Genomic DNA, 25,614 nt, shown 5'->3' with positions numbered 1-25,614 from the left:
CTTTGCTTCATAAACTTGGAAACAAGTTCTGTCCTTCCATAAAAAGGTAACTATTCTGTGATTATATAAAAAAAACCATATGAGCACCAAAGTAAAACCATTCATCTGCTATATATTTGCAGAAACAAAACATTAAAAAAATTCCAGGTGAATCTCAGCCTAAGCAGAATATTCAAGAAAGGGCAATGTCTGAAAATCTTGGGGTAAACAAACCCCCAAATGAATACTATTTCTGTTTCTGCAATTTTAAAAGTAGGAACCAGAGGGGTTAAGGACACCAAAGAAAACTCACAGAATCAACTAACCTGGACTAACTGGGGCTATGGAGAGGGAACCTGAATGGGTCTGACCTAGGTCCCCTGCATATGGTTGTGTGTACCTTGGTCTTCTTGTGGGACTCCAGGGAGCAGTAGGAGCAGGGCTGTCTCTGACTCTTCTGACTGGTTGGGGATCCTTTTCCTCCTACTGGGTTGCCTCTTCCAGCTTAATTAAGGAATGTGCCCAGTCTTATTACAACCTGATAGGTGTTTGGTTGATACCCATGGGAGGCCTGCTCTGTTCAGAAGTTCTGAGGAGTTGATGGGAGTGGGGAGAGGGAGAGATTGGGATGAGAAGAGGGAGGGGAAGCTGAAGTTGGGATGTAATATATGAGAGAATGATAACAAAAATGTATCACTCCCTTTGAGATACACAGGAGGTCTCTGTATCTAATGCCTAGTTCTTATTTCTTCTAAGAACTGAACACCAGTTCAATAATCCTAGCGTAATACTGGAACTAGGACTTCTTTCATGTTTCTCTTGTATGTATCACACACATATATTTAAAAAGTACAAAGGGTCTCATAAATACTGAAGAGTACTTTGTACATTTGAAAAAGCCCTTCTCCAAGATTGCTTTGTCCTTACATGATTTCTACCACTTGTTTCTAATCAGTAAGAAGAAAGCAGTATTGTTGACAAAGTTAAGAGTTCAGCCTGAAAGTGCAAGGCCAGCATTGTCTATAGAGTGAGTTCCAAGATAACCAGGGCTACATGGAAAACCCTGTTTTCCAACACAACAACAACAACAAAAAGAGGTGACCACAGTGGTCTCAGCTGTGAAACCCAATTCCAGAGAGTTAGGGAAGATGACCTCTTCAACTATATTTGGACCCAGTAGCTTTAAATCCCTATTTTTCCTGATATTAAAAGGAAAAGCAATGTTAAATTATGACACAGATCTTAAAATAATCTGATCACGTGGCTGGAAAGGTGTCTTAGCACAGACTGTTTTCCCAGACGTTTGATTCCCAGAACCCATGTGGCAGCGGCTTACAATGATCTGTAATCCTTCCAGTCTGAGAATCCAAACGATCCAACACTCTCTACTAGCCTTGGAGAGCACTATGAACACATGTAATACACAAATGCACATACAGGCCAAAAAGAGGGGGGGGGGGAGAGAGAGAGAGAAAGAAGGAAAGGAAAGGAATCCATACAATAAAAATAAATCTTTAAAAAAGGAAGCCAATGTTTCCCCCCTCCCCAACCTGCTCTGTAGCACAGCTTGTTAAATGACCTACAACCCCTTTCTCCTTTTTTATCCTCTATATGCTTGTACATGAAGGCCCAAGGCTAGGTAGGTCTCAGCAATTGTCCTTGGTCACGACTCCACTGCATTCATTTAAGCAGGGTCTCAATCGAGCGGAGAGCTTGTAGACATGGCTTCTCCTCCCAGGCAGCCTGCTCAGGGCTCTCTGGGTGGGAATGACAAGCCCAGGAAACACTCATGTGGGTCTCTACTCTGGGAGCTGGCTCTACTTCTAATGCTTGCACCTCGAGGGCTTTCACTTCTGAATCACGTCCCCAGCCTCCTTTCCCACTGTAAAGGTATTGCTTTGTGTGCTTGTGTGTGTGTGTGTGTGTGTGTGTGTGTGTATGTGTGTAACATTTTTGGTTCAAAAGTACAAAAGTGTAAATCAACCATCTCACCTTTATTATTTCCACCAACTGATCCACACCACTGTCCCCAGGAAATATTGGTTGTCCTAGCAACAATTCAGCCAACACACAGCCTGCAGACCATACATCTGAAGAAAAAAACAAAAGAAAAGTTTATCACACTAAATATGAAGTGAAATGTATATTTAACTTAGATCGCATAGTATTGATTAAATCCAAATATGACAATAATTTAGTCAAAATCAGTGATGGTTTCATTCCAAACATTGTTAATTTTTTAAAAGTACCTATTCATATACTGGAATCCTTTTTATTTTTTAATAAATAATTATTTTTATAAATATTTAACTTTCACAAACCTATTCTGTATGCCTGAGAAAGAGTGAAAAGAGAGAGACAGAGACAGAGACTGACTCAGTACATGTAGCCCCGGGTTGGCTGGATTTACAAGAGATTTGCCTACATCTGCTTTCTGTGTACTGAGATTAAAGGCAAGTACACTACCTACCCAGTCTTCTATAAATCTTACAAAGTCTTAAGAAGCAAGATCCTGGCTACAGTTATGGCTTATCCATTAAGAAAGACTACTTGCTGCTCTTGCACAGAACCTAGTTCAATTCCCAGCATCCATGTAATGGCTCACAACCACCTATATCTCCAGAGATTTGACACCCTCTCTGACCTCCACAGGCACTAATGTATGCATGTGGTATGCATACATACATGCAAAAACACACGCATAAACCAAATTTAAAAGGCAAGCATCTTAGATCCAAATCCATGTTTTCTACAATGTGCCAGGTGATCTGGCTCTGATTATTTTAGAAGGACTGTTCAGATTTTTGTAGACCCTGGCACAACTCAATCTATTATCTTGTGCATAGATCATATATAGCTAACTAGTATCAAATATTTGACTAGAATACTAATCAAATACTGTATCCAGTGGCATTTGCAAGGACAAAGGACTAAACTTTCTCTTGGAGACAGCTGAATTAGTAAGCCCAGGAAAGACTGTCGCCTACAGTACTTGAGTAACGTTTTATGAAGAGCAGGCAGAATCAGGGTCTCCACGTGGCAGCTCAGATACTGTTTTCTCCAGTCAGCTTCTCTGCAGCACTTCTCACTTATTCAGTCACATACGCCATGTTCCTACAGCCACAGTAAGACAGCACCACACACGGCACCACACACACTCCCTCCCTCCTCTCCTCTGGCAGGTTTCATCAAGTGTGGGCTGTAGAGCCCTAAGTGTTGCAGACATTTTCAGGTCCTAGAATGTAACTTTACACTAACAGCATAAACAATAAAATGACCTAGTGTGTAAAAAGCACCAGTATCAGCGAAAAGATGCTTTGGCATATTGCCCTTTCTGAAAAGAAAAAGAACAACGCACCGCTGTGCGTATCAGGAGGACAAAGCACTGTACTAAATTAGCCAGGTTTTGTTTTTATTTTGGTTTTTGCCCCGCCCCCATGACTATGGGTTTTTTTCCTGGGGGAGGAGTGTAATATGTATGCTTTAGTTTCTATTTAGGACTAACAGGTTCTAATCAGAAACAAAGTGAAAGGGGCTGTGGAGGTGGCTTATGGTAGAGAGAGCTGAAGACAGGATGGTCTCAGACCCACGGGTCAGCTAGTCCAGCCACATCAGTGAAGCCCAGCTCCCCGCCACCCCTGCCATGATACATTAAATAAACTGATTGGGAGAAGGGTTTTTGTCTACTAACACAGCAACTGCACTAGAACAGGTTAAGAAGATAAGGTCAATGAAGATTTCAACTGTCTCTAATCTTTCTATCGTTAGACATCTCCAGTGAAACTTTTAAACCTGAAAAGCTAATGAATTAAGCTGCTCGAAAATTAAGCGATGCATCATTATAGGAATTCAGAAATATTACTGCCCTATTAATTATAATATTAACATTTTAAAAGTAACATTATTAATTAACAAGTTTTCTAAGTAGGTTAGGCTCAAGAATAAACACTTCAGGAGAGCTAGAAAACTAGTACAGAGCCCATTAGTAACTAAGCAGACAAAAGTTCCTTCCGAGCAGCTGTGGCTGAGCTCCACGCGTGCTGTGAGCACGTCTTTTTGCCGTCCTTCCCTGCCTCAGTAATGTTTCTACATGATTATCAAAAATTATTTGAAACTTTAGCGTCAAATAGATGCATTAAGCAACTACAATACAAAGTAATACTTGTATAATTCTAATACTAAAAAAGCATAAAACCAGAAAGGCATCAACTCTAAGGTGTAAGAAAGAAAATGAACTCTCTTCATTTCTGCAAAGGTGTCCTCCGCAGCCCTGCCCTCGCTGAGTCAGAGAACTGGTAAGAACCAGGCTGCAGTTAACAGTCACACCCACTGCACTCAGACCCGGCACTTACCTATACTGGACGTGTAATCAGTGGCTCCAAAGATCAACTCTGGTGCCCTGTAGTACCGAGAACAGATATATGAAACATTGGGCTCTCCTCGGACCAGCTGCTTTGCACTGATGAAAAAAAAAAAAACATTTTTAAAATATATACCTTAAAGAAATGACTACTTTTACATTCACATACCACATGTTCATCTAAATCTTGTAAGACTGCAATAATGCCACACACTTGAAACTGTTTCCAACAAAAGAAATACACAATTTCATCAAACTGATATCTAAAAAAGTGATTTTTAAAGTGAGTGTCAGGTGTTAGCTAAGGAACAAAGAGATTAAAAACTTACAAAAGGATACAAATGGTCAATTTCTTCTGCTTCCCCATTTCCTAAATTCTACTTGTGAAATATTAAATGGCTGACAGGCATGGTGGTGTGCACCTTTAATCCCACCACTCAGGAGGCAGAGATAGGTGAATCTCTGTGAGATGGAGGCCACTTTGTAGTGAGTTCTAGGTCAGCCAGGGATATACAGTGAGACCATGTCTCAAAAATAATTAATAAATAAAATATAAAGGTCAGAAAATTAAAAAGTAGTCTTCTCCAACAAAAGAATATTACCAGATCAGAATAGGCGAATATATCAATATTCCTCATCTATACGCTTTTTAAAAAAAGGGGTGGGGGATCTGGCCACTCTGTTCAACTTGGTCTTCTGACTCAGGATGACCGACTCAGCCTTACACAGCCAAGACATGCATGCTTCCACATTCTAGTCGGTTTACTGTTTAAACACCTACTGCTAAACAAACTGTGAAAAGGCATTCAACTTTAGGGGAAAATGACTCAGACCCTATCAACTGCATCTCTGCAGCTCTAAGTTTACATATTATTAAAACCTTCCTCCTAAAGTAGCTTACAGTATATATTTTAAACACTGAAGTGAGTCACAGTATCTCTTGAAATGTCTTTTTAGGTAACTCCATCTCAAAAAAGCAGGCCGCTCTAGGAGCTGTTCTGACAGCAGCATCAGATACAGAACAAAATACTGCAAGAAAACCAAATGAACAAAGAGGGAAAAAACAACAAGTAAATAAATGCCAAAAAAGGTGAAAAATCTGAGGTAACAGTGAGGAGGAGGAGACCCAGACAGGTGAGGAGACAGTCTTGGGGTGGGGTTTCTTTTCCTTCAATTTACTTATAGTCAATGATGACTCTAAACTTGATTTGTTTTTCCTTTCATCATCCGTTTCAAATTTTAACCTTCTTCTTAGGCCCAGATAAAACAGTATTTGCTATATTAACAACAGTAAGGTTTTCAGACTCTCAAAAAAAAAAAAAAAATCAAGGTTTAGTGTACTAGATAACCGACTTTCCTCTCTTCAGAAGTGCATTCTGGGGCTGGGATAGCTCCTTGAAAACACAGTTGTCTGTGATGTGGAGTTTAAACTCCAGCTCTCAAACAAATGACTAGCAGGACTCGGTGGCCCACGCCTTGAGTCTCAGCATCTGAGTGCTCTACATGGAGGCAGAAGCAGCAAGCTGCTATGACAGCCAGAGCTACATTCTTAATGGATAAAACAGATTCCTAAAATACAAACTTCCCAATAACTCCAAATTATCTAACTGGAAGCCTTGACAGCCTGTATATTCTTTTCCCTCATTACCGATGAAGCTAACTTTTTCCTTTGTAGGTGAGAGGTTGACACTGCCTTGTGGTCTCACCTAAGGCTGGTCCTTAGACACCCCACTTAGCCTCTATAAAATGGGGTTTTCACACCCCATTTCAGCTACTGTCAGACCTGTTACACCTAGTTAAAAATAATTAAGAAGAAAATAAGGCTGTTTTGTTACGTTTCCACCTTAAGTGTCTCCAAAGTCCGACCTCAGAGTTGATAAAGAATGAGCTATTTCACACCCGTGAAAGCCCTCTTTCAAATGTATCAGAGCACAGCTACCCTATCTCCCAAGAGTCCCAGTGCTAACAACAGTGCTCTGACTCGGTGGTGAGAAGAGGAACTTGCACTTGGTGGCTCTTGCAGGTCTTGGCAGTTACTCTCCACAGTAAGAGACCCCATGTGACTCGGGCGCCTTTTCATACGTGAAATAAGCAGTAGCACACAATTCAACCAACAAATAAAAGCTTTAGTGTGTTCACTAGAGCCACAGCCTGCAAAGTTGAGATCCTGGGATAGGGCTTGCTAAGTAGGAATGGTTTGGAAGAAACTGCATGACTAAGACGAAGCATGAACTTACTGACAGCAGATTGGCTCGGTTTTTCCAAATACCTCCCTACACCTGTGGAAAATGTATCTGATGCTAAACCCACAATCTAATCTGTGGTTTGGTGTAGAAGCCTATATAAAGAGGAAAGAATACAGACACCAGCAGGTACTAGTCAATATATAATCTGTGGTGCTAAATTGAAAAATAATTCTAGCAAGGATGAAAAAGCATCCAAGTTATAATGAAAGATGTCTCAGGAGAAAGAGCAGAGGTTACCACTGGTGGCTATAGCAGAATGGAAGAAGGAATATGATGGTCTGTCCTATGGTGGATATAGGCTTGACTGCATGGTGGGAGGCTTATAGCTACTGACTACACAAAGAGAAAGCATGAGGGTTTTACTACTAGTAACAATATATGACAAAGAAATTGGTGGTTTTAAAAAAATCAAACTTGTTAGAATCTGCAAAAATGAGGAAACAGTGAAAAATATAAACATTAAATATTAAGTAATAGAGAAAAATCTTGCATCTTGGTATTTTACTGTACTCCTGTAGAGGTTAAGTATGAAATTAAAGGAATATATATATATATATAAACGTATAACTTAAAAAATCTATTTGTAATGAAGATGGAGTAGATATACATATTACATAAACTCAAGGAATACTGAAGAATAATCAATGAGAATGCAAGTTTTCCAAGTACATAATAATCCTAAGACATCCTATTCCAGATAATCATGAATGGAATATTACATATGTTTATTACGCATGTTTGTACACAAGTAGTCACAAAAGTGTTTTTAAAACAAAAGCTACCAAGCATACAGTACTGACCTGACAGTGGCTTTCTTTTTGCACAGTTTCTCTACATGGCTTAGGCCAGCCTCAAACTAATGACCTCCCACACCTTAGTCTCCTGAGTGATTAGGATTATCAGCAAGTGCTACCACAGCCTTTGAGCTTGAAAGTTAGCACTCCAGCACTCCTGTGGCAGTCAGGGGACAACTTGCAGGACCAAGTTAAGTCCCTGGGATCAAACTCAAGTTGTCAGCCTTGATAGCAAGTGCCTTTGCCAACTGACTCTTCTCTCTTGGTACTTCCCAGACATCACTCTCTTCCAGTTGTGAGAGCTCCCTCATTTTTTCCTTCAGCAGCATGTTTAACATTGTATTTGTATATATCAATTTATCTGGAAATTTTCTTGCTACTAGATATTTATAAGCAACACTGTATTAAAAAATCTCTAAATATGTAATAAAGAAATAATCCTCAGAAGTTAACTATAGGATAAAGGGCACACACATTTATTGTTCCCACAAAAATTATCAAAACAATTCTCACACGGAACTACATTAGTTTATATTCCCTGAATAAGGATTACGGGGCTTAGACTAGCACTGTTAAATGAGTCACTTAAGAGAGTGTGAGGGAAGGGGGACTGAAGGAGGGAAGCGAGTAAGAAAGGGAGCTCACCTTCCAAAGTCACAGAGTTTTAATACAGCTGTATCAGGATCCAACAAGAGGTTCTGTGGTTTAATGTCTCGATGGCAGATTCCAAAGGAATGGATATAGGCTAGACTTCTGAACAGCTGATACATATACAACTGGAATAAATAAGAGACATTAATTCAATACCTCTGGCTTCAAACATATCTGAATCGTTATGCAGTGAATAACACTCTCAGCAGAACATGTAAACTGCTGATTATTAATACAGTTTTCCCTAGACAAGTTTCATGGTATTTCTACATAAATTAGGAAGTGAAGGTATAATTAAATATATACTTGTACTATCCTTCAGTCATTTAGAAAAGCATACAGGTGTGTTGGCACACACACGAGGCAGGGAATTCTAAGTTTAAGACCTATCTGGGCAACTTTAGTGCCTCACACTAAAATTCAAAGAGGGCTAGGGATGTAGAGTACTTGCCTAGCATGCACACAGTCCTGGGCTCCCCCTTCACCCACTTTTCTCAGGCCAGCTGGCTAGATTGTTGTTTTTTACTTAACATGGATAAGCACTCAGAGACAGGGAGATCATAAGCCACATGGGTGACAGACAGCAGCAGCCTTTAGATCAGAAGCCAGGTCCGTCATCCTCCCTAGGCTCTCAGGCTGTATAAACGTAGTCAGTGTCATCTTTTAGAGTCATTTGTTTTTCTGAAATTTTAGCCTCAAATCATTAATAGAGACCCAGGAAAGCTCGTAAGTAAGAAATCTAACCAATTCCTATTGAGGCATTAGTAACTCTGATAGTAAATAGTATTAATAGCCTTTAAGATCCTCAGAATAATGTAGACTTCCAATGTAATTTAAAAACAGATGCCTAGATGGATCTCTGAGTTTAAGGCCCATTTAGTCTACAAAGTGAGTTATAGGAGAGCCAGGGTTACACAGGAAAAAAATCCTGTCTCAAAACCACAAACAAACAAACAAACAGATGCCTAGCTAACTTGGCAATATTGTGGTAGTAAATCTTAACTGCCAGCTTGACAGTACCTAGAATAACCAAGAAAACAAATTCTGGGCATGTCTGTAAGGGCATCTGCATTATTTGATGGGCTAGGTACCTGACTGAGTAAGAAGAAAAGCAGCTCATGTACTGTGTCCTCTCTGAACGTGGCCAGAGGCCCCATGCTCGCCCACCAGGCCTGCCCTACCATGATGCACAGCATCCCCTAGAACTATTAAGCCATCCTTGAGCTGGCTTTGTCTGGAATTTCTTCAAAGCAAGCAGAGAAATAATACCTTAAAAGATTGTTTTAAAGCTTTGAAACAGGAACCAAGAACCTTCAATCTTCCTTCCTTCCTTCCTTCCTTCCTTCCTTCCTTCCTTCCTTCCTTCCTTCTTTACTTATTTTTACTCTCTCAGGACAGACTCCTAATCGAATACAGCCTGACCCTGATCCTGTCATCCTCTAAAGTGCTGAGATTATAGACATGTGACACCTTCTCCACCTGATTCACCTTCAATTTGTTCTACGTGCTTACTTTCTGAGCTCTATTCCCTAGTTAATACGGTGGAAATAAAAAACCCTCTTGTCTAATTAGGAAAAACAGAAGAAGTACTGACAAAGACACCATCTTTTCAGACTGTATTGCTTAGGACTGACACTACTGAAATTAACATGAAAGCTACTTTCCTTCAGAGGTGTGAGAAAAGTGCTAAGACTAGACAGGTTTAATGTTAATTTAAATCAAGCTACACAAGTTAAAGCCTTCAAAATGAACCATGACAAAAATGTATACATAACATCTTTATGTCAGCATTTTGGAATTAAATTAAATTCAACTCTCTATGCACTTATACCTTGTCCTTTTAACATTTTTCTCAATTAAAAATAAACTTCTAAGAAAGAATGGCAGCTCTGTATCATTACTTTCCACAGCTGTCTGCTCTACTACCTGACGCTAGAACTTGCTAGAAAACCCATAAAGGACAAAAGGAGGGACTAAATCTTGTTCTGGGAAAAGTCTGGACCCATTCAGGACCCCACATGAATAATAATCTTCCTCTCTCCATGGCCCTAAGATGATTTACTCAGGATCCCCAGAGAGTTTGGAAGCCCACATTCCTGTCAGTATGCTCCCTCCCCCTGCTGTAAATGACTTTGAGTTGGAAGTGGCAGCATTGTGACCTCTCCAAGTCAGCTCCATGTCAGCTGCGGGGTAAATATGGAATTAGACTGCTGTCATTGAGAAACAGAAAAACAAACCTAACTCCTAGTTTAACAGCACAGATATTAAATATATGTTTCTAACTAGATTTGGTAATTCACACTTATAATCTCAGCACTCAGGAAGCTGAAGCAGGAGACCTGCTACAAGTATCAAAAGTTCCAGGGTGGTCTGAACTACAGGGTAAGACCCTATCCATCCCTCCCCTATCTCACCTCTAAAAAGAAAAATATATGCTTCCAATCATCTACCACAACTGTAACTAGGACTATACTATATAAATCCCTAGCTACACTGCTGTAGTTACATTTAAAAAAAAGAGGGAATTAATATTCGATACCAAAAACTAAATAATATAATCTGTTTAAAACTGACAGTTTAAATCTCTACGATGAATGCAACAAATATATCTACAAATGGTAATAAAGCATTACAAATGAATATGAAATGAACTCTACATTTATTTAGTGGTTTGTTTTGGTATGTGGCACAATGAAGACATCGAAAATGAAAACAAAGCTATGGGGTTGGGAGATGTCTCACTGGTAAGAGTATTTGCTGTACAAACACCAAAACCCCACCCTGAATCTCCAGCACCATGAACAAAGTTGAGAGTAGGTACACTTGGCTGCCAGCCCAGCCCTGGGTAGGAAGAGCGACTGAGACAAGCCCCAACTAAAAGCTTATATAGGGGTCAGGAAGAGACCAGTTCAAAGGAAAGGTGAAAAAAAAGCACAGTGTCTGCCTCCGGCCTTCACCTGAGCTTCACCTCCCCACAGCACACACACAAGGGCTAACACAATTCAAATCCTTAAGTGAACTTTACTCTATTTTATCAGAAGATTTATCTCAATTCAATTATCACATGAGCATGTGTGTGCAGGGGCACGAGCCACACACGTGGACGGTTAAGGACAACTTCAGGCAGCTGCTTCTCTTCTACCTGAGTAGGTTCCAGGAACAGAACCCGGTTATCAGCCTTGCACAGCAAGTACCTTTTTCCGCTGCAGAGTAATGAAAGCCTTAAGAGGACTCCATGCTATAAAACTGTGTAAGAATTCAACACAATCTAAAGCTTGCTGTTTTTACAAGGAGTAACCAGTGTCAATGGGGTTGACACATCCCAACCTTACCCATGGCTCACACAAAATGTTCTGGAAACTAGAAGGGGTTCGTTCCGTCGTCACGTACCTTGACATAGATCACAGGGAGTGTCTGCTTGGCTCGACTATAGTGTCTGGCGACTCTGTACACTGTCTCCGGAACATAGTCCAGCACCAGGTTAAGGTAGACCTCATCTTTCTGTAAGGTTTTTAAGAACAAAAGAACAAAAACAGATTAGAGACTGATCTTAGGTATTCAAGTGAGAGCAAATTTTCTATACACCTCTTATTCAGATGTTTAAAGAAAAGCTTCATATGGTTAATTTTAATTACACAAAATTACTTTTGAACATGAATAGAGCTGAACAAATGCACCTACCATACTTTATAATCCCAGTATAGTTAAGAGTCCCATCATGTTGCTTATACTGTGTTATGATAGCTTATCATTTATTATAATGTTTATTATTTTTTAGGTTAAAAAAACATCAATGTCTTTTCTCCTATGTGGAAAAATTGCTTGAAGATGCATTGAGTCAAAAGCCAAGAAACCAGGTTGCTAGCCCAGGCTCTGCTGCCAAGTGATGTGTATGACTGATGATATGTCCCGGCTTCAGTTTCTTCAGCTCATAAGAAAGGATGAACTAAGCATTCTTTGAAACACTATAGCCTCCATACAAATGTTTTGTTTTTCTGAAAGGCTACAGATCACTAATATAACAAACTTATGGCAATGAGGTCATACCCAAAAGCTTGTCAATTAGTCTCCAGTGTAGCATCATAAAGACAAGAGTTCAAGGTCAAGAGAAGGAAAGGAGGTACAGGAAAGAGAAGAAATCACTAGCCACACCCTGTTCTCTGAACAGCACCAGTTGGGTAAACTGAGGGAGAACAATGAGGTTAAGGATTACTATTGGTTACTGAGTGGTGAAACTGTTCACAATTCCACCTTATCAAACTGGAGTCTGAGTCAGTGTTTTGGGTGCATCTCCTATGGATCAGAGATGCTACAGGAGGGAGGGGTAGGTGAAGGTACAAAGTTACCCATGTGGAACTCTCTGCTCTACTCTCCCACTCTGTGACTAAAAACAAGTATATGTTTCTTATCTTTTAAATGAAGACTGAAACAACAGAGAGAAAACCCTATATTTAAGATATGGGTTCAGAGCATTCCACAGAGCCAAAAATATCTTTTTTGATGGTCTTTCTTCTTCCATAGTCAACTGGAATACTAAGTCTGCCACTCTCATCAGCACAGGGGAAACAAACGATGCTAATTATCTTTATAAACACAGCTATACTCCACCAAGTAAACACTGCCTATTGCTGTTTGGGGGCTAAAATGACAAGAATCAAGTAGTTGTGGCAGGGACTGGGTAGATTTCAAAATAGCTTGCAAAACTGAAAGTATCAAAGGAAAAAAAAATATGTGTGTGTTTTTTGTAACTCTGGATATATTAGCTTTCTGCACAGCCTGAACTCAAAGCAGCATGGCTACAAAATTGTGTTGACTGGTCTCATATTAAAATCATCATCAATAAATTAAGTTGGAGTTGAGAGACAGATTCTATCTTGGTTTAAATATCTGAAGTCCCTGCTAAGAATCTTGGGTTGGAGCAGTGAGGTACATGCCTCAAGCCCAGAGCTCGGGCTCATGAAGCAGAGGCAGGAGGATCTCTGTGAGTTCCAGGCCAGCCAGTCTAGTCTACAGAGTGAGTTCCAGAACAGCACAGTGTTGGGTGAGACTGGAGAGATGGCTCAGTGGTTAAAAGCACTATCTGCTCTTCTAGAGAACCCGAGTTCAATTCCAGAACTCACACAGCAGCTCACATACTCTAATACAACAGTGGACAGGCAAAGGTTAGCATCCCTTATGCAAAGGGAAAAATAGTAGAAAACGAAAATCAAACAAGATGAGATTAAATCTTAGCTCTTGGATGATCATATGCACTTCTCCCACCAAATGTTAGTTTATGACTTAACTAGATGCATTCATCAACAATTCACAGATTGTACTAACCAAATAAAAGCACCAGGAGACAGGTCTGACAGTCAAACTGCAATCTCTTGTTTTAACAAACTGTCTAAAACTGACACCACTAACAATGGCTCAAATGGAAGAGCAAGTACGGACTGTCAAGTCTAATAGGCCAGACTGAGTGAACTCTTAATGAAATTTACCAAAGCAGAAAGCCTTATAATGAAAAATCAGAGCATCAATATACAAAGATCAGCCAGACAAAACCAAGACCAAAGCTGACAGTCATCTGGAAGGCAGACAAGTGGTATAACTACGGAGAACTCAAGGGGGGCCACGGGGGCACTCCTAAGGGAACACACGAGCCCTAGTGCTGTGTGTGCTGTGTTTAGACCGACACAGATAACTCCTCTGCTCTGGAGAGTTCAGGCCTCGTTACAAGTACTGACAACAATCCTTTTAGGCAGCCAGTTTAACAAAGCAGAGGTAAATAAAACCATGTCTGCTAGAAGGCCAGTACTCCAACTTATTATACTACAAGAAACATGGAAGCTTAAGTGAGGGCTTTTGTTAAGTTTAAATGTTTTAATGTAAACAGCCATGGTATTAACTCCTGAACTCCTGAGAACATTCAACTCTAGAAAACATGTAGAAAAAAAACCAGTGATATTTCATGTTCTCAAAGTAGATTTTAATTTTTTTTTAATTTGGGGGTTCCTGTAAAGATTATTCAGGGGACTCTTATTTATGACAGTATTTAAAAAAAAAAAAAAGAATTCCAGGATTCTCTACTTCTGGAATTTGTAATTTTCTAAAACTCTGGTCTGTTATAGTCTCAAACCAATTTCCTGTGAGTTGCCAGAAGATTCAGCAACTGATATAAATTAAAGCTAATGACAGAAATACACAGAAGGAATTCAGCCTTAAATGCAGCTCACCCGCACAAGCCTCTGCCGAGACTCCAAAATCTGCCTTAAGATTTGCTCCTCCGGCGTCTGCGAGAGCATCCTCTCCTACAGAGTGGATCTCACTGAGAAACTGCCCAGACTTACACAGTGTGTAATTATGGAGCGCTTTTCCAGAGGTTCAATCGTCCCCCACGGAGGCCAGGTTTAACCTATACAACTCCAGCACTTAAATGGCATGGCTTAACACCACCTAACAGTAGCAGCAGAGACAGTGACAGAGTGAAGTGAAGATGCTTCTATCACCCCACCCCAAATGACTTGTACAAACAAGGAAATAAAACAGCTTGAGGCCGAAGCTTTAAAAAGACACAGTATCATTCTAAAGTGTTCCTGGAGGGAAGCAGTGACTCAGAGAGGTTAGTAATAGTGAGACTGCCAACCTGCATTCTCAGAATCTGAAGGGCTGGGGATTAATGGAAAGCAAGGTGCTGTGGTTTGAAGGAGAATGTCCCCCATAGGCTTGTGTGTCTGAACACTGGATCCCCAGCTGGCGGCACAGTTAAGAAAGTTATAGAACCTTTAGGAGGTGGAGCCCTGGAGTCTGTACACCACCGGAGGCAGAGGCAGTCTGAGGTTTGACAGCCCAGTCCCACTTTCTGTCTCTCTCTGGTCCCTGTGTGCATATGAAATGTAATTAATCATTTGCTTGCTAGGTGTCACCTTCCAGGTCATCACGATTGCTTCCCTCTCTAACCATAGGACAAAATAAACTGTTTCTCCCCTGGCTGATTTTTGCCAGGACACCCAGCACTCTATAACAGCAACAGAAAAGAGGCACACATAGAAGGTAAGCAAACACCTAACAGAAAATGGAACAAACATCTAAAACTAATTTCAAAATTACTAACACTTTTGTGTGTAAAAAAAATGGGCTTACAAAGTGAACCTTGGAGGCTGGAGCAGCTGTGAGAGATATTAAGACGGGGAAAGAAAGGGCTCACTTCAGTCCCAGCACCCAGGAGCCAAAGGCACTAGGCTCTGTGAGTTTGGGTTCAAGGCCAGCCTGTTCTACACAGCTTGCTCCAGAACAGGAAGAATGGCAGGACTACAGAGAAATTCTGTCTCAAAAACAAAACAAAAATCAAACAAACAAACAAAAATCAACCAAAACAACAAAAATCCAACAAAAAAACAAAACAACAACAAACCCAAGATATTAAAAAAAATCAATTTGATAACATAAAAATACAAAAATCATGCTATTCAAAAGCAAAACAAAACAAAACCACACAGAGATCATGCCCAAAAAATGCTTTTGGGCAAAGAGATTTCTACTACACAAGACAAAGGACTGAACAACTTTTTTTTTTTTAAAGTACTGACTTACAGAGAATATGAAAACACAAATATTGAAACTGAAGAATGATGGAAGATGTTCAACTTCACTCACAATTTCAGTAACAAAATGAAAAGAAAACAAGCTCAAAATTTCTCTTCTCAAATGAGACAGGAAAACTCAATTTGAGCAAATGAAGTATTAGTCCTAAGCTCCTGGAACCTCCTGAGAAGTCTGAGTTAATACCCTCAGGCAAAAGTGAAGCTATAAGGAACCCATCATGACTTAGCAATATTATTTCTTGAAACTGTCCATTAAAACTACGTGTGACTATGTGCATGTTAGCCTTAACATATGGACAAGATGATGACATATGTATGAAGAATAAGAAACTAAAAATAACCTACATGCCGCGTATGTCCTCACTGCTCTCTATGGCTAGGATATAAAGTCAAAAGCACCCTGGAGAGGGAAGATTTCAGCTTGCTCAGTTGGCTTTCCTATACACTCCAGGCAGGACCCCAAGTCTCCAACATCTCTGTGGTTTTCCTCTCTCTCCTCTTCTTCCCTCTTTCTACTACCCCTCCCACCTCTTTCTTTGTTAAAACCTGGTCTCTCATACCCCAGGCTGGCCCTGAATCTTCAAGTTTAGCCTAGGATGTCCTTGAACTCCTGATCTTTCTGCCTTAGCAGAAAGTGCTAAAAGGGTGTAGGTGTGGGTTAGCATGTACTTTTGTGATTATACCTAGATATTTACACATTACAAAAAAAAACAAAAACAAAGAAAACTTAAAAAGCAAGAATTGGGAAAGAACAAAGACCTTAGAAAGGTTTCTGTATCTGAGACTGCCATGTATGAGGTCTTAGGATTTCTACTGCTTTGATAAAATACCATGACTAAATGCAACTTGGGGAGGAATGAGTTTGTTTCACGTAGGGAAGTCAGGGCAGGAACTCAAAGCAGGAAACTGATGCAGAGACCGTGGAAGAATGCTGCCTGCTGGCTTGTATGGCCTGTTCTGCCTGCTCTCTTACAAAACAAGAACCACTTGGCCAGGGCTGAAACCACCCACAGTGGGCTGGGCCCTTTCACATCAATCATTAATTAAGAAAACGCTTCAAAGAGTTGTCTATAGGCCAATCTTACGGACATTTTCTCAATGGAGAGTCCCTCTTCCCTAATGCCTCTAGCTTGTGTCAAGCTGACCTAAAATTAACCAACACATATGGTTACTAACTATAAAAAAACTGAGTAAATTTTAATCTCAGGAGAGTGATTTTTCTCAATAACAAAGCTTATAACATTGTCACATTCCTTGTGGCAGTTATAATTAACTTTTTTTAAAAGAAAAAAATATCCTCAGAAAACTTTAAAGATCATAATACTTTAAAAGAAAGTAAGTGTTGATGTTATTTTCTTTGATCCTTCTTTAAAATATTTTAGTATGCTCTATAATGTAAGTAAGTGCTACTCCTTTGTGGTACTTGCTTTTTAAATATGATGCACCCACGACCACTAGTGTTTAGTCTATGACCCAGTACTACAGCCTGGAGCCATGACAACTGGAAGCTTCTATTTCACTCAGCTTTTAGACCTAACAGTAATTTCTCAAAGCTGTCCAAGAGCAAGTGTAGAAAGTCATGAAGAGGCCAGGAAGACAAGGGAAGAAAAGAGGCCGATTCAGAATCTCAAAAAATGAACCCTCAACTTATAAAGTAATTTGGTGCATGGAAACTATCCTAAGGACATACAGCAAATGAAAAAAATCAGTTAAGAGACTTTGCTAGCCTGGGTAAGACACCTAGGATGTGGTACCAGAGCCACAATGTACCATTGACTAGGTACAGCACTGTAAATCCAGAGCAGCAGCAAGAAAACAAACAAACAAACAAACAAACCAACCAACCAACCAACCAACCAACCAACCAGGCTGCTGAGCACCACATAGTGGTAAGCGCATCAGTTCACCAGGGTGTAATGTTCACACGTTCCCGCAAATGACAGAGCCACAAACGTACAGAGGCACCGCTGATGTAAAGCAGAGGAGGATGAGCTCCTCGGCAACTGCAGGAAACCTTAATACACCATCTTCAAAACCAGCAGAGAACTTGCGCTGCACCCCCCCGGCACTTCACCCTAACAGCAATTACACACTCTTCTCCCGCACGCACACGAGATTAGACATGACCAACCACAGGAAGTCACACGGCAATTTCAGTGAGTTTAAAACCATGTGGAATATCTTCTCCAGCCACAATGGACACTAGCACCACAGACAGGAGGAGGCTGGGGAGATGGCTCGGCTGCTAAGGAAGGCACTTGCCACTAAGTCTGACGACCTGAGTTCAATCCTGAAACACAGGGTAGAAGGAGAACTGACTACCACAAGTTGTCCTCTGATCTCTACACTCATGCTGTGCTGCATGCCCAAACACTCTCTCACTCTCTCTCTCTCTCTCTCTCTCTCTCTCTCTCTCTCTCTCTCTCTCTCTCTGTCTCAAACAGATATGAGGAAAACTGGAGAACCTACAAACATGTGGAAATTAATCTAATCCAGACAACGAGTGAATGAGAAGGGAAACGAAGTGGCAGAAATTTTATACTATAGAAATGAAAAAATACTTGAGATTTAACTGTAAACAAAAATACCACATACTTAAACTTTATGGGATGCACCAAATGCAGTATGCAGACTACACAATCTTAAAAAAAAAAAAAAAAAAAAAAAAAAAGATTTCAGGGGAGAGTGCCGGTTCAGTGGATAAAGTGCTTGCCAAGCAAGCTTGAGGAACTGAGTTCAGATCCCTAGCACCCACATAAAAGCTAAGCAAGACTAGATGAACTGAACATCAATGTTGAGAGAGGGGTCATGAGGATCCCAGGGACTTGCTGCTCAGTCAGTCTAGCCCAAAAGGCAAATCCTGGGCTCAGTGAGCAATCCTGCCTTAAAAAACAAGGGGTAAAAACAATTGCAGCCCCCATACCTGAGCACACAGGCAAGCATACAGCTTAGCACACACATGCTTACCACACACACATGAATGATGACCTCACTGGGAATAGTTACTCATCCTTAGAACCCAAGCACTCAGGAGGCTGAGGCAGGAAGACTGCTGTCAGTTCCAGGCTAGCCTGAGCTAATAGGATAAGACATCTCTAAGAAAAAACTAAAGAGAGAGAGGGGTGGGGGGAGGTGGGGCAAGAAGCTGAGAGGGGATGAGGAGAGAAAAAGAGGTCTCATTAGGGATTACAGCTCAGTAGTAGGAACAGGTACATGCACAAAGGAATACACACACACACACACACACACACACACACACACACACCCCATAGCACCCTCGCATAAAGATCGCAAATCAACAACAACTTGAGACTTTGGAGGAAAGAAACTAAGTATAAAGCTGAGAAAAAAAATTCAAACATTTAAGCAGAGACAACATAGAGAATAGAAAACTACAGAACTAACAAAAAGAGAAGCTGAGCTTGGGAAAGAGTGCATGTGCATACATGTGCAGTGTATGGAAACCAGGACTGCCTTGGGAATTACTCCTTAGGGCCAGTCACAGGGTCTTTCACTGGCGCTCATATGCATAAAATTAAATATATTTTTAAAAATAATATAAAATAAATCCAACTTCGAATTATAAATATCATCCATACTGAGCTCTATTTTAGCACTTGGATTTTTTAATTATGTGTGCATGCATGCGAAGTGTGTGTATATACATGCGTGTGAGCACTCGTAGGCCAGAGACTGTCTCTAGCCCACAATGCTGGGCTTAAGAAATGGGTAGCCTGGTTTTTGTAAGGATGGTATGGATTTGAACTCAGATTCTCCAGCTTTCAGAAGCACAGCAAGAACTCTTACCCACTGAGTCATGGCCCCAGCCTAGTCACTCCATTTCCTAAGGATATCTAGAACGCTTTGCATACATCACCTACAAAACTAACTAAACACTGACTTGACAATTATACTAAGTGTCGAAGAAACAAAACAGAGTAAGATCTAGGAATGCTTTTGAGAATGACAATAAAGTAAAAAGATATAGCTTTATAAAATTGTGGTAAAATTCAAGAAAATACCATTTAAAAGTATATGCAAGATTTTTAGATAAACTTTGGGAGGTTATAAAGGCAGAAAGGAAAGAAGTCATGAGTTATCTGCTGAACTGAAATAAACAACAAGTGGGAATCTATGAAAAGAACAGCAGAGATGCAGAGTGTAAGGAACACCACAGAACAGCAGTGAGACGACATCATGAAAGCCTTTGTAACAACAGAAACGATGGCGCACTAAGAGAAGTGTGCTTGGGCCAAACTGGAACACAGGCAGCCTTAACAAAGAAAAGGCAAGGTAAGTTCAGTTAGGGCAGAGATACTCAAGATCTTGGGCTGGAGAGCTGGCTCAATGGTTAAGAACACTTGCTGCTCCTGTTCCGGGGGACTCCAACGTCCCTTCTGACCTCTATAGGTACCTGGCATGCACACGGTTCTCATACATACAAGTAGAAAAAATGCATAAAAAGCAGTAAATATAAAAAAATAAGGAGACTTTTAAGTCATGCTAAGAAATCTAGAATTACCTCAGAAAGCAACCTACTGCTCTTTTACACCAGGAACAGTTGCAATTTTCACCTCCATAGTCATGAATTATTATTATCTTGCCAAGAGCAGACACTCAATTCTCAACACAATGACCCATACAACTCTTTGCAATTAATAATAGCAAAAATAAGATAACTATGGATCTGTTTTAAATGATTGTTTAGGTTAGGGACAGAGAAGAGGTATACAATAAAAAAAGAGAAATCAACAAGTTTTCAGATGCTACTTGTAAACTCTCTAATAAAACCAACAGTAGTGGTGTCCATAAGTATCTAATATGTTTTAGCTATCATTATCTTTACTACTCTTACAACTATCATTGCCATACAACTGCCGCTGTCCAACCATCATCACTAAGCTATTTTAAATGTTACCTTTCTATTGCACATCCTATGCTGAATAATATGAAATCTTTTATACTCTGGATTCAGACTCCCTAGGCTGCACTCCCAAACCCCACTGAGTAGCTGCATAAATCTGAGGGAACTTACTTACATACTATTATCTCAGTGTGGTTTGCAGCTGTACATGAAGATAAAAATAGTATTCTTCACAGAGGGTACGTACCATACAGTATGAGTTATGAACAACAAGTGCAAGGCTCATGACACGATCTAATGGCTCTATGAATTCATACCATTACTAAATACAGTAATTTATTAAGTGGTAAATCAACATGTGGGGTTCATAGTTCAATGCTATCATTAATGGGTGAACATTAAATGTGTTCCTTATAAAACCCCAAATGTTAAAGGTAGGAGGTAGACTTATAAAACCGAGTAACGTGCTCAGAGGCATGGTGCTACTGCATGCCAGAACTGCAAAGCTAATCCACCTTCCAGCTACAAAGCAGGCCGTCTACTTTATTTCCAAGTGGTCATACCCTTCATTTTCTGAATGGCTTACTGTCACATGTCACCTTTAACGTTTCCCTCCCCAAAGCCAGGGTAAACAGGCACATTTAAGCTTAGCGTGATTCTGCCCAGTCCCAGCACTACATAAAGTTACATAAAAGAACGAAAACAACTTGACATCATTGTATTTTAAAAGTCTTCTTAGATAAGCAGAAGGGAAAGTTTTTTTCTTCACTCAAACAACCTATGACGTGAAGTTTTTCTTTTTTTAAATTTATTTATTTATGTTATGTATGTGAATACTCTGTCACTATCTTTACACACACAAGAAGAGGGCCTCGGATCCCATTATAGATGGTTGTGAGCCACCATGTGGTTACTGGGTAATGAACTCAGGACCTCTAGAAGAGCAGTCACATGAAGTATTTTTACATGCAAGATAACTTAAGAGAAAACAATTTAGATAGAACCTGGGATTCCTGAGGCAGAATGTGGCTTTATAATATAACCTGGATCATGAAGTCCTGTGGAGTGAGCATAGTTAAGGACAGGCAAACATCTGTTTCCACAGAAAGGCTACTTTGTGGTTCATTTATTCTATCACAATTCTTCATAAAATTTCATGAAGATGTTTTCTACAGCTAAATACTAAAGTGGTGGGAAAAAAAATCACTATTCTGTAGACTTGAAATTCACAAAATTATTAAGTCTAAAATTTCCAAGCCCCCTAAATTCCCACTGTTATCTAATCAAGGGAAGGCACTACGACTCCAAATGAGAGCTCCTAAAACGTATAGGGTGAGTTACAACATGCTTCAGTTACTACAGCAAGCAATAATTCCAGCAGGAATGCTCACAATCTTGATTCTAGTTACAACAGCTAGCTAGCACTGCCCTAGTTACAAGCAGAGAGTTGATTGCCTAAAGGGAAAGTCTTTAAAGCTGTAATCAGGGGTCTAGAGCCATGGTTCACAGAGACAGCCCTGGCTGACAAAGCCCAGAGTGGGCACTGGAGAGCTGACACAGTGGTTAAGGGCACTGGCTGCTCTTCCAGAAGACCAAGCATTTTTGTGGTTCCAGACCTGATATCTTCTTCCGGCCTCCACCAGTACTGCACACCCTGGTGCACAGGCACACATGCAAAACACTCACACACAGTAAAATACAAACTCTCAAAAAGAAAAAGAAAAAAAAAAGTTTAAGCCAAGACTAATAGGATACTGAGAAAGAATAAGAAATATCCAAGCCAGGCAGGAAATCTGCACGAGGACTTAGAACTGGAAAAGGGGGTAGGGGTGGAGGAAGGGGTAAGCAAAACAGGGCAAAACCTAATAAGAGAACAGTCTAGAGACCTATGAAATTGAATTCATATAGATTCAAGAGGTGCTGTGGGGGTGGGGGTGGGGAGGCTACAGAGTGACAGAAACCAGAGTCTAGAAGAAATGGAATAGAAATATTCCAAACCAATAAGTATCTTTTTACTTTGCTCAAAAGTTGAGATATATATTACTTTTAATAGAGACAGATTTATTGCTCTTCTGATAACTTCCATTAGAAGGCTTCCTGCATCTACAAGAACAGTCATGGTAAACAGAAAACTAAAGGCAGGAGCAAGGAGGGAGAAATTCCCCTCTGCAGCATTTACAGAATAGCCAGTCAGCTTTCAGTCAGAATGATGGAGCCCTCCTGTGAAACCAAAATCTGAAAAGCCACTCAGTACCCTGCAGGCCTGCCTCTCTCTCTCTCCTCCCTTCCTCCCCACCCCCTTCTCTCTCTCCTTTCATTTCCAAGTTAAATGTGTTAACATTTACAAAGCATTAAAATAAGGCCTGGTACATGGGGACTATATTTATTAAAGTAATTATAATACAATGTTTAGAGAATTTTAGAGGAGGCATTTGCAAATGAATCTGTATGTTATCTAGTAGATCACCAAAGATGTAATTCTGATCTTTATTCTTCTCTCCAGAGTACTACAATGTTTACCATCTAATAATAAAGAAGTCACAAGGATACAAAAATCCCATTATAAAAACGCCATGAATATGGGAGATGCTCTATAATCTTATTTGGGAAGGGACAGGAAAAAGGAAAGACATGCCAGAATAAACACTAATGGGCAGTTTGCTAGACTAAGAGAGATGAAAACTATTTGCAAAACACATGAAACTCAAGAAGAACGAAGACCAAAGTGTGGACACTTTGCCCCTTCTTAGAATTGGGAACAAAACACCCATGGAAGGAGTTACAGAGACAACGTTTGGAGCTGAGACAAAAGGATGGACCATCTAGAGACTGCCATATCCAGGGATCCATCCCATAATTAGCCTCCAAACGATGACACCATTGCATACACTAGCAAGCGTTTGTTGAAAGGACCCTGATATAGCTATCTCTAGTGAGACTACGCCGGGGCCTAGCAAACACATAAGTGGATGGATGCTCACAGTCAGCTATTGGATGGATCACAGGGTCCCCAATGGAGGAGCTTGAGAAAATACCCAAGGAGCTAAAGGGATCTGCAACCCTATAGGTGAAACAACATTATGAACTAACCAGTACCCCAGAGCTTTTGACTCTAGCTGCATATGTATCAAAAGATGGCCTAGTCGGCCATCACTGGAAAGAGAGGCCCACTGGACTTGCAAACTTTATATGCCCCAGTACAGGGGAACACCAGGGCCAAAAAGTGGGAGTAGGGGGGAGGGATAGCATTGGAAATGTAAATGAGAATACCTAATTAAAAAGAGAGAGAGAGAGATGAAAACTAGGTAGTACCAACCAATCGCTCTGGAAACAAAACACCACATGCTTTCAGAGTTTACAATTCCTAATATAAGAGAAGGATCTTAAAAGTAAAAAGAACTAAGATACAAGTGTTAATATTAGATCAACTTGCTAATTATGGTGATTAAAATGTTATAATAATTATAGATCTGTAGACATAAACATCACAAACACAAGCTAAATACCTTCTTGTATTATAGGTCTGAGGTAAGAATAATAGTTAATGACACCTACATAAAGTTTAGTGAAAATTGTTAAAAATGGTTATACTAGAAGCTTTCTGTAAAGTCAAAAGGAAACGTGAGCCTAACAACATTAGACATTACAAGTATAAAATCTGAAGTCCAAATGTCACGTGATTTCATTTGGAGTAATGGGGGAGGGGGTCAGGTGCTTTGGTTGTTGCTTGGTTACTTGCCTTGCTTCTTTAAACCAGGAAGAGTGATGGAGGGGCGGTGTGGGTAAAGACTGCACAGGGGAGGCGGGCGGGCAGTGAGAGGCAGCAAGGAGGGGACTGAGGAGACCAGGGAGGAGGAAGGGGGTGGCATCCCAGCACAGGCTAACCCTTACTCTCACAGAATTCAATGTGACCAGAAACAGATCTTTCGGTGTTTCCCTGGCTAAGCAAAAGCCCCTACTTCCCTTTCTCTTCTAATCCATTTCCACATGATTTTCCTTCCCCTAATAAGCAGATGAATTATCAGAGGGTTCCATAAGCACATAAACAACACAGAAAGAGGAATAAAAAATAGAAATGTGCTTGAGAACTAAAGACACGTTTACTTTAAGTAGAAAATCCCTTCCCCTCCATTTCTAAGGAGCTTAGAGTTTAAGACGGGCTGCTGCTATGTACTCAGGTTCTAGACAGGCGCCAGTGCAGTGAGCTCAGAAAATTTGCTTTCATTTTAAATTGTGTGTTGGGGATGTGGGTTGGGGGAGAAACCCACATGTGCAAGAACACAAGCCCATGTCCATGTGAGGAGGCCAGAAAAGGGTGTGCGGTGTCTAGCTCATCAGTTCCCTGAGACGTGCTCTCTCACTGAATTTGAAGCTAGGCCGGCAGAGATCAATCCCCAGGAACCCATGTGTCCCACGATCCCACAGATCTGGCCTGTAAGTATACGCAGCCATGTCAAGCTTTAACTGCGGGCTCTGGACACTTGAACTAAGGTAGTCCCTCCAGTTGGAGTAACAAGAGCTGTGAAGCTGCCTCCCCGGCATCGCCAGGAAGATCCCTTAAAGTTCATTCTTCTCATTGGCATTTCCACGCTACCATCAGCTGTGTATCTTGGGTTCAGAATCCTGGTTTGTGCTTTGAATTCTCCCAATCAATTAGCAAAGCTAGTTGATAGAGGAACGAGGGAGAGGGGGGAGGTTATTCCCACGAGAACAGTAGCTCATGCGCTCTCACACCTACCTTCTCACCACTCGAGTAGAAGAAATACCGCAGTCGGACTATGTTACAGTGGTCTAGCTTTCTCATGATCTGGAGCTCTCGGTTCTGCAAAGGAAGCACATGAAACATTTAAGGATAACAGCTCCTCACCATAATGATCAAGGTACTTCTAAAATAATGTTAAGCACAGAGACTGTGGCTGCACCATTAAGTAGGGGAGTAAGGGGAGAAAGGTAAGTTCAGAGAGAAAGACAGTGTGGGAAAAGAGGAGTAATACCTCACAAACCATGGCAAGAAACTCAATTTCACTTTAAATGTAAATGGAAGTCAACGGAGATTTTGACAGGTGAAGTTAAGATCTGACTTACCATTCTGAAAGAGAGTTCTAAAAATTGAACAGAATAAGTTTGAATAATA

General features: G+C 40.5%; 1 protein-coding gene across 4 annotated transcripts in view; it reads right to left on the bottom strand.

Annotated features, from left to right (window-relative positions):
• Gsk3b (glycogen synthase kinase 3 beta) overlaps positions 1-25,614 on the bottom strand; it is a 157,084-nt gene that overhangs the window by 50,119 nt on the left and 81,351 nt on the right. For all 4 annotated transcript variants that reach the window (NM_001347232.1, NM_019827.7, XM_006522426.4 and 1 more), the window contains exons 3-7: positions 25,219-25,302; positions 11,421-11,531; positions 8,025-8,155; positions 4,332-4,438; positions 1,972-2,069 (exon numbers count right to left, since the gene is read on the bottom strand). In NM_001347232.1, the coding sequence (NP_001334161.1) occupies positions 1,972-2,069; positions 4,332-4,438; positions 8,025-8,155; positions 11,421-11,531; positions 25,219-25,302 (531 nt within the window). The remainder of the gene's footprint in view (positions 1-1,971; positions 2,070-4,331; positions 4,439-8,024; positions 8,156-11,420; positions 11,532-25,218; positions 25,303-25,614) is intronic.

The sequence above is a fragment of the Mus musculus genome, chromosome 16, assembly GCF_000001635.26.
Source record: "Mus musculus strain C57BL/6J chromosome 16, GRCm38.p6 C57BL/6J".
Lineage (NCBI taxonomy): Eukaryota > Metazoa > Chordata > Mammalia > Rodentia > Muridae > Mus > Mus musculus.
Note: the sequence above shows the minus strand (reverse complement) of the source record. Positions and strands in the feature narration are given on the sequence as shown.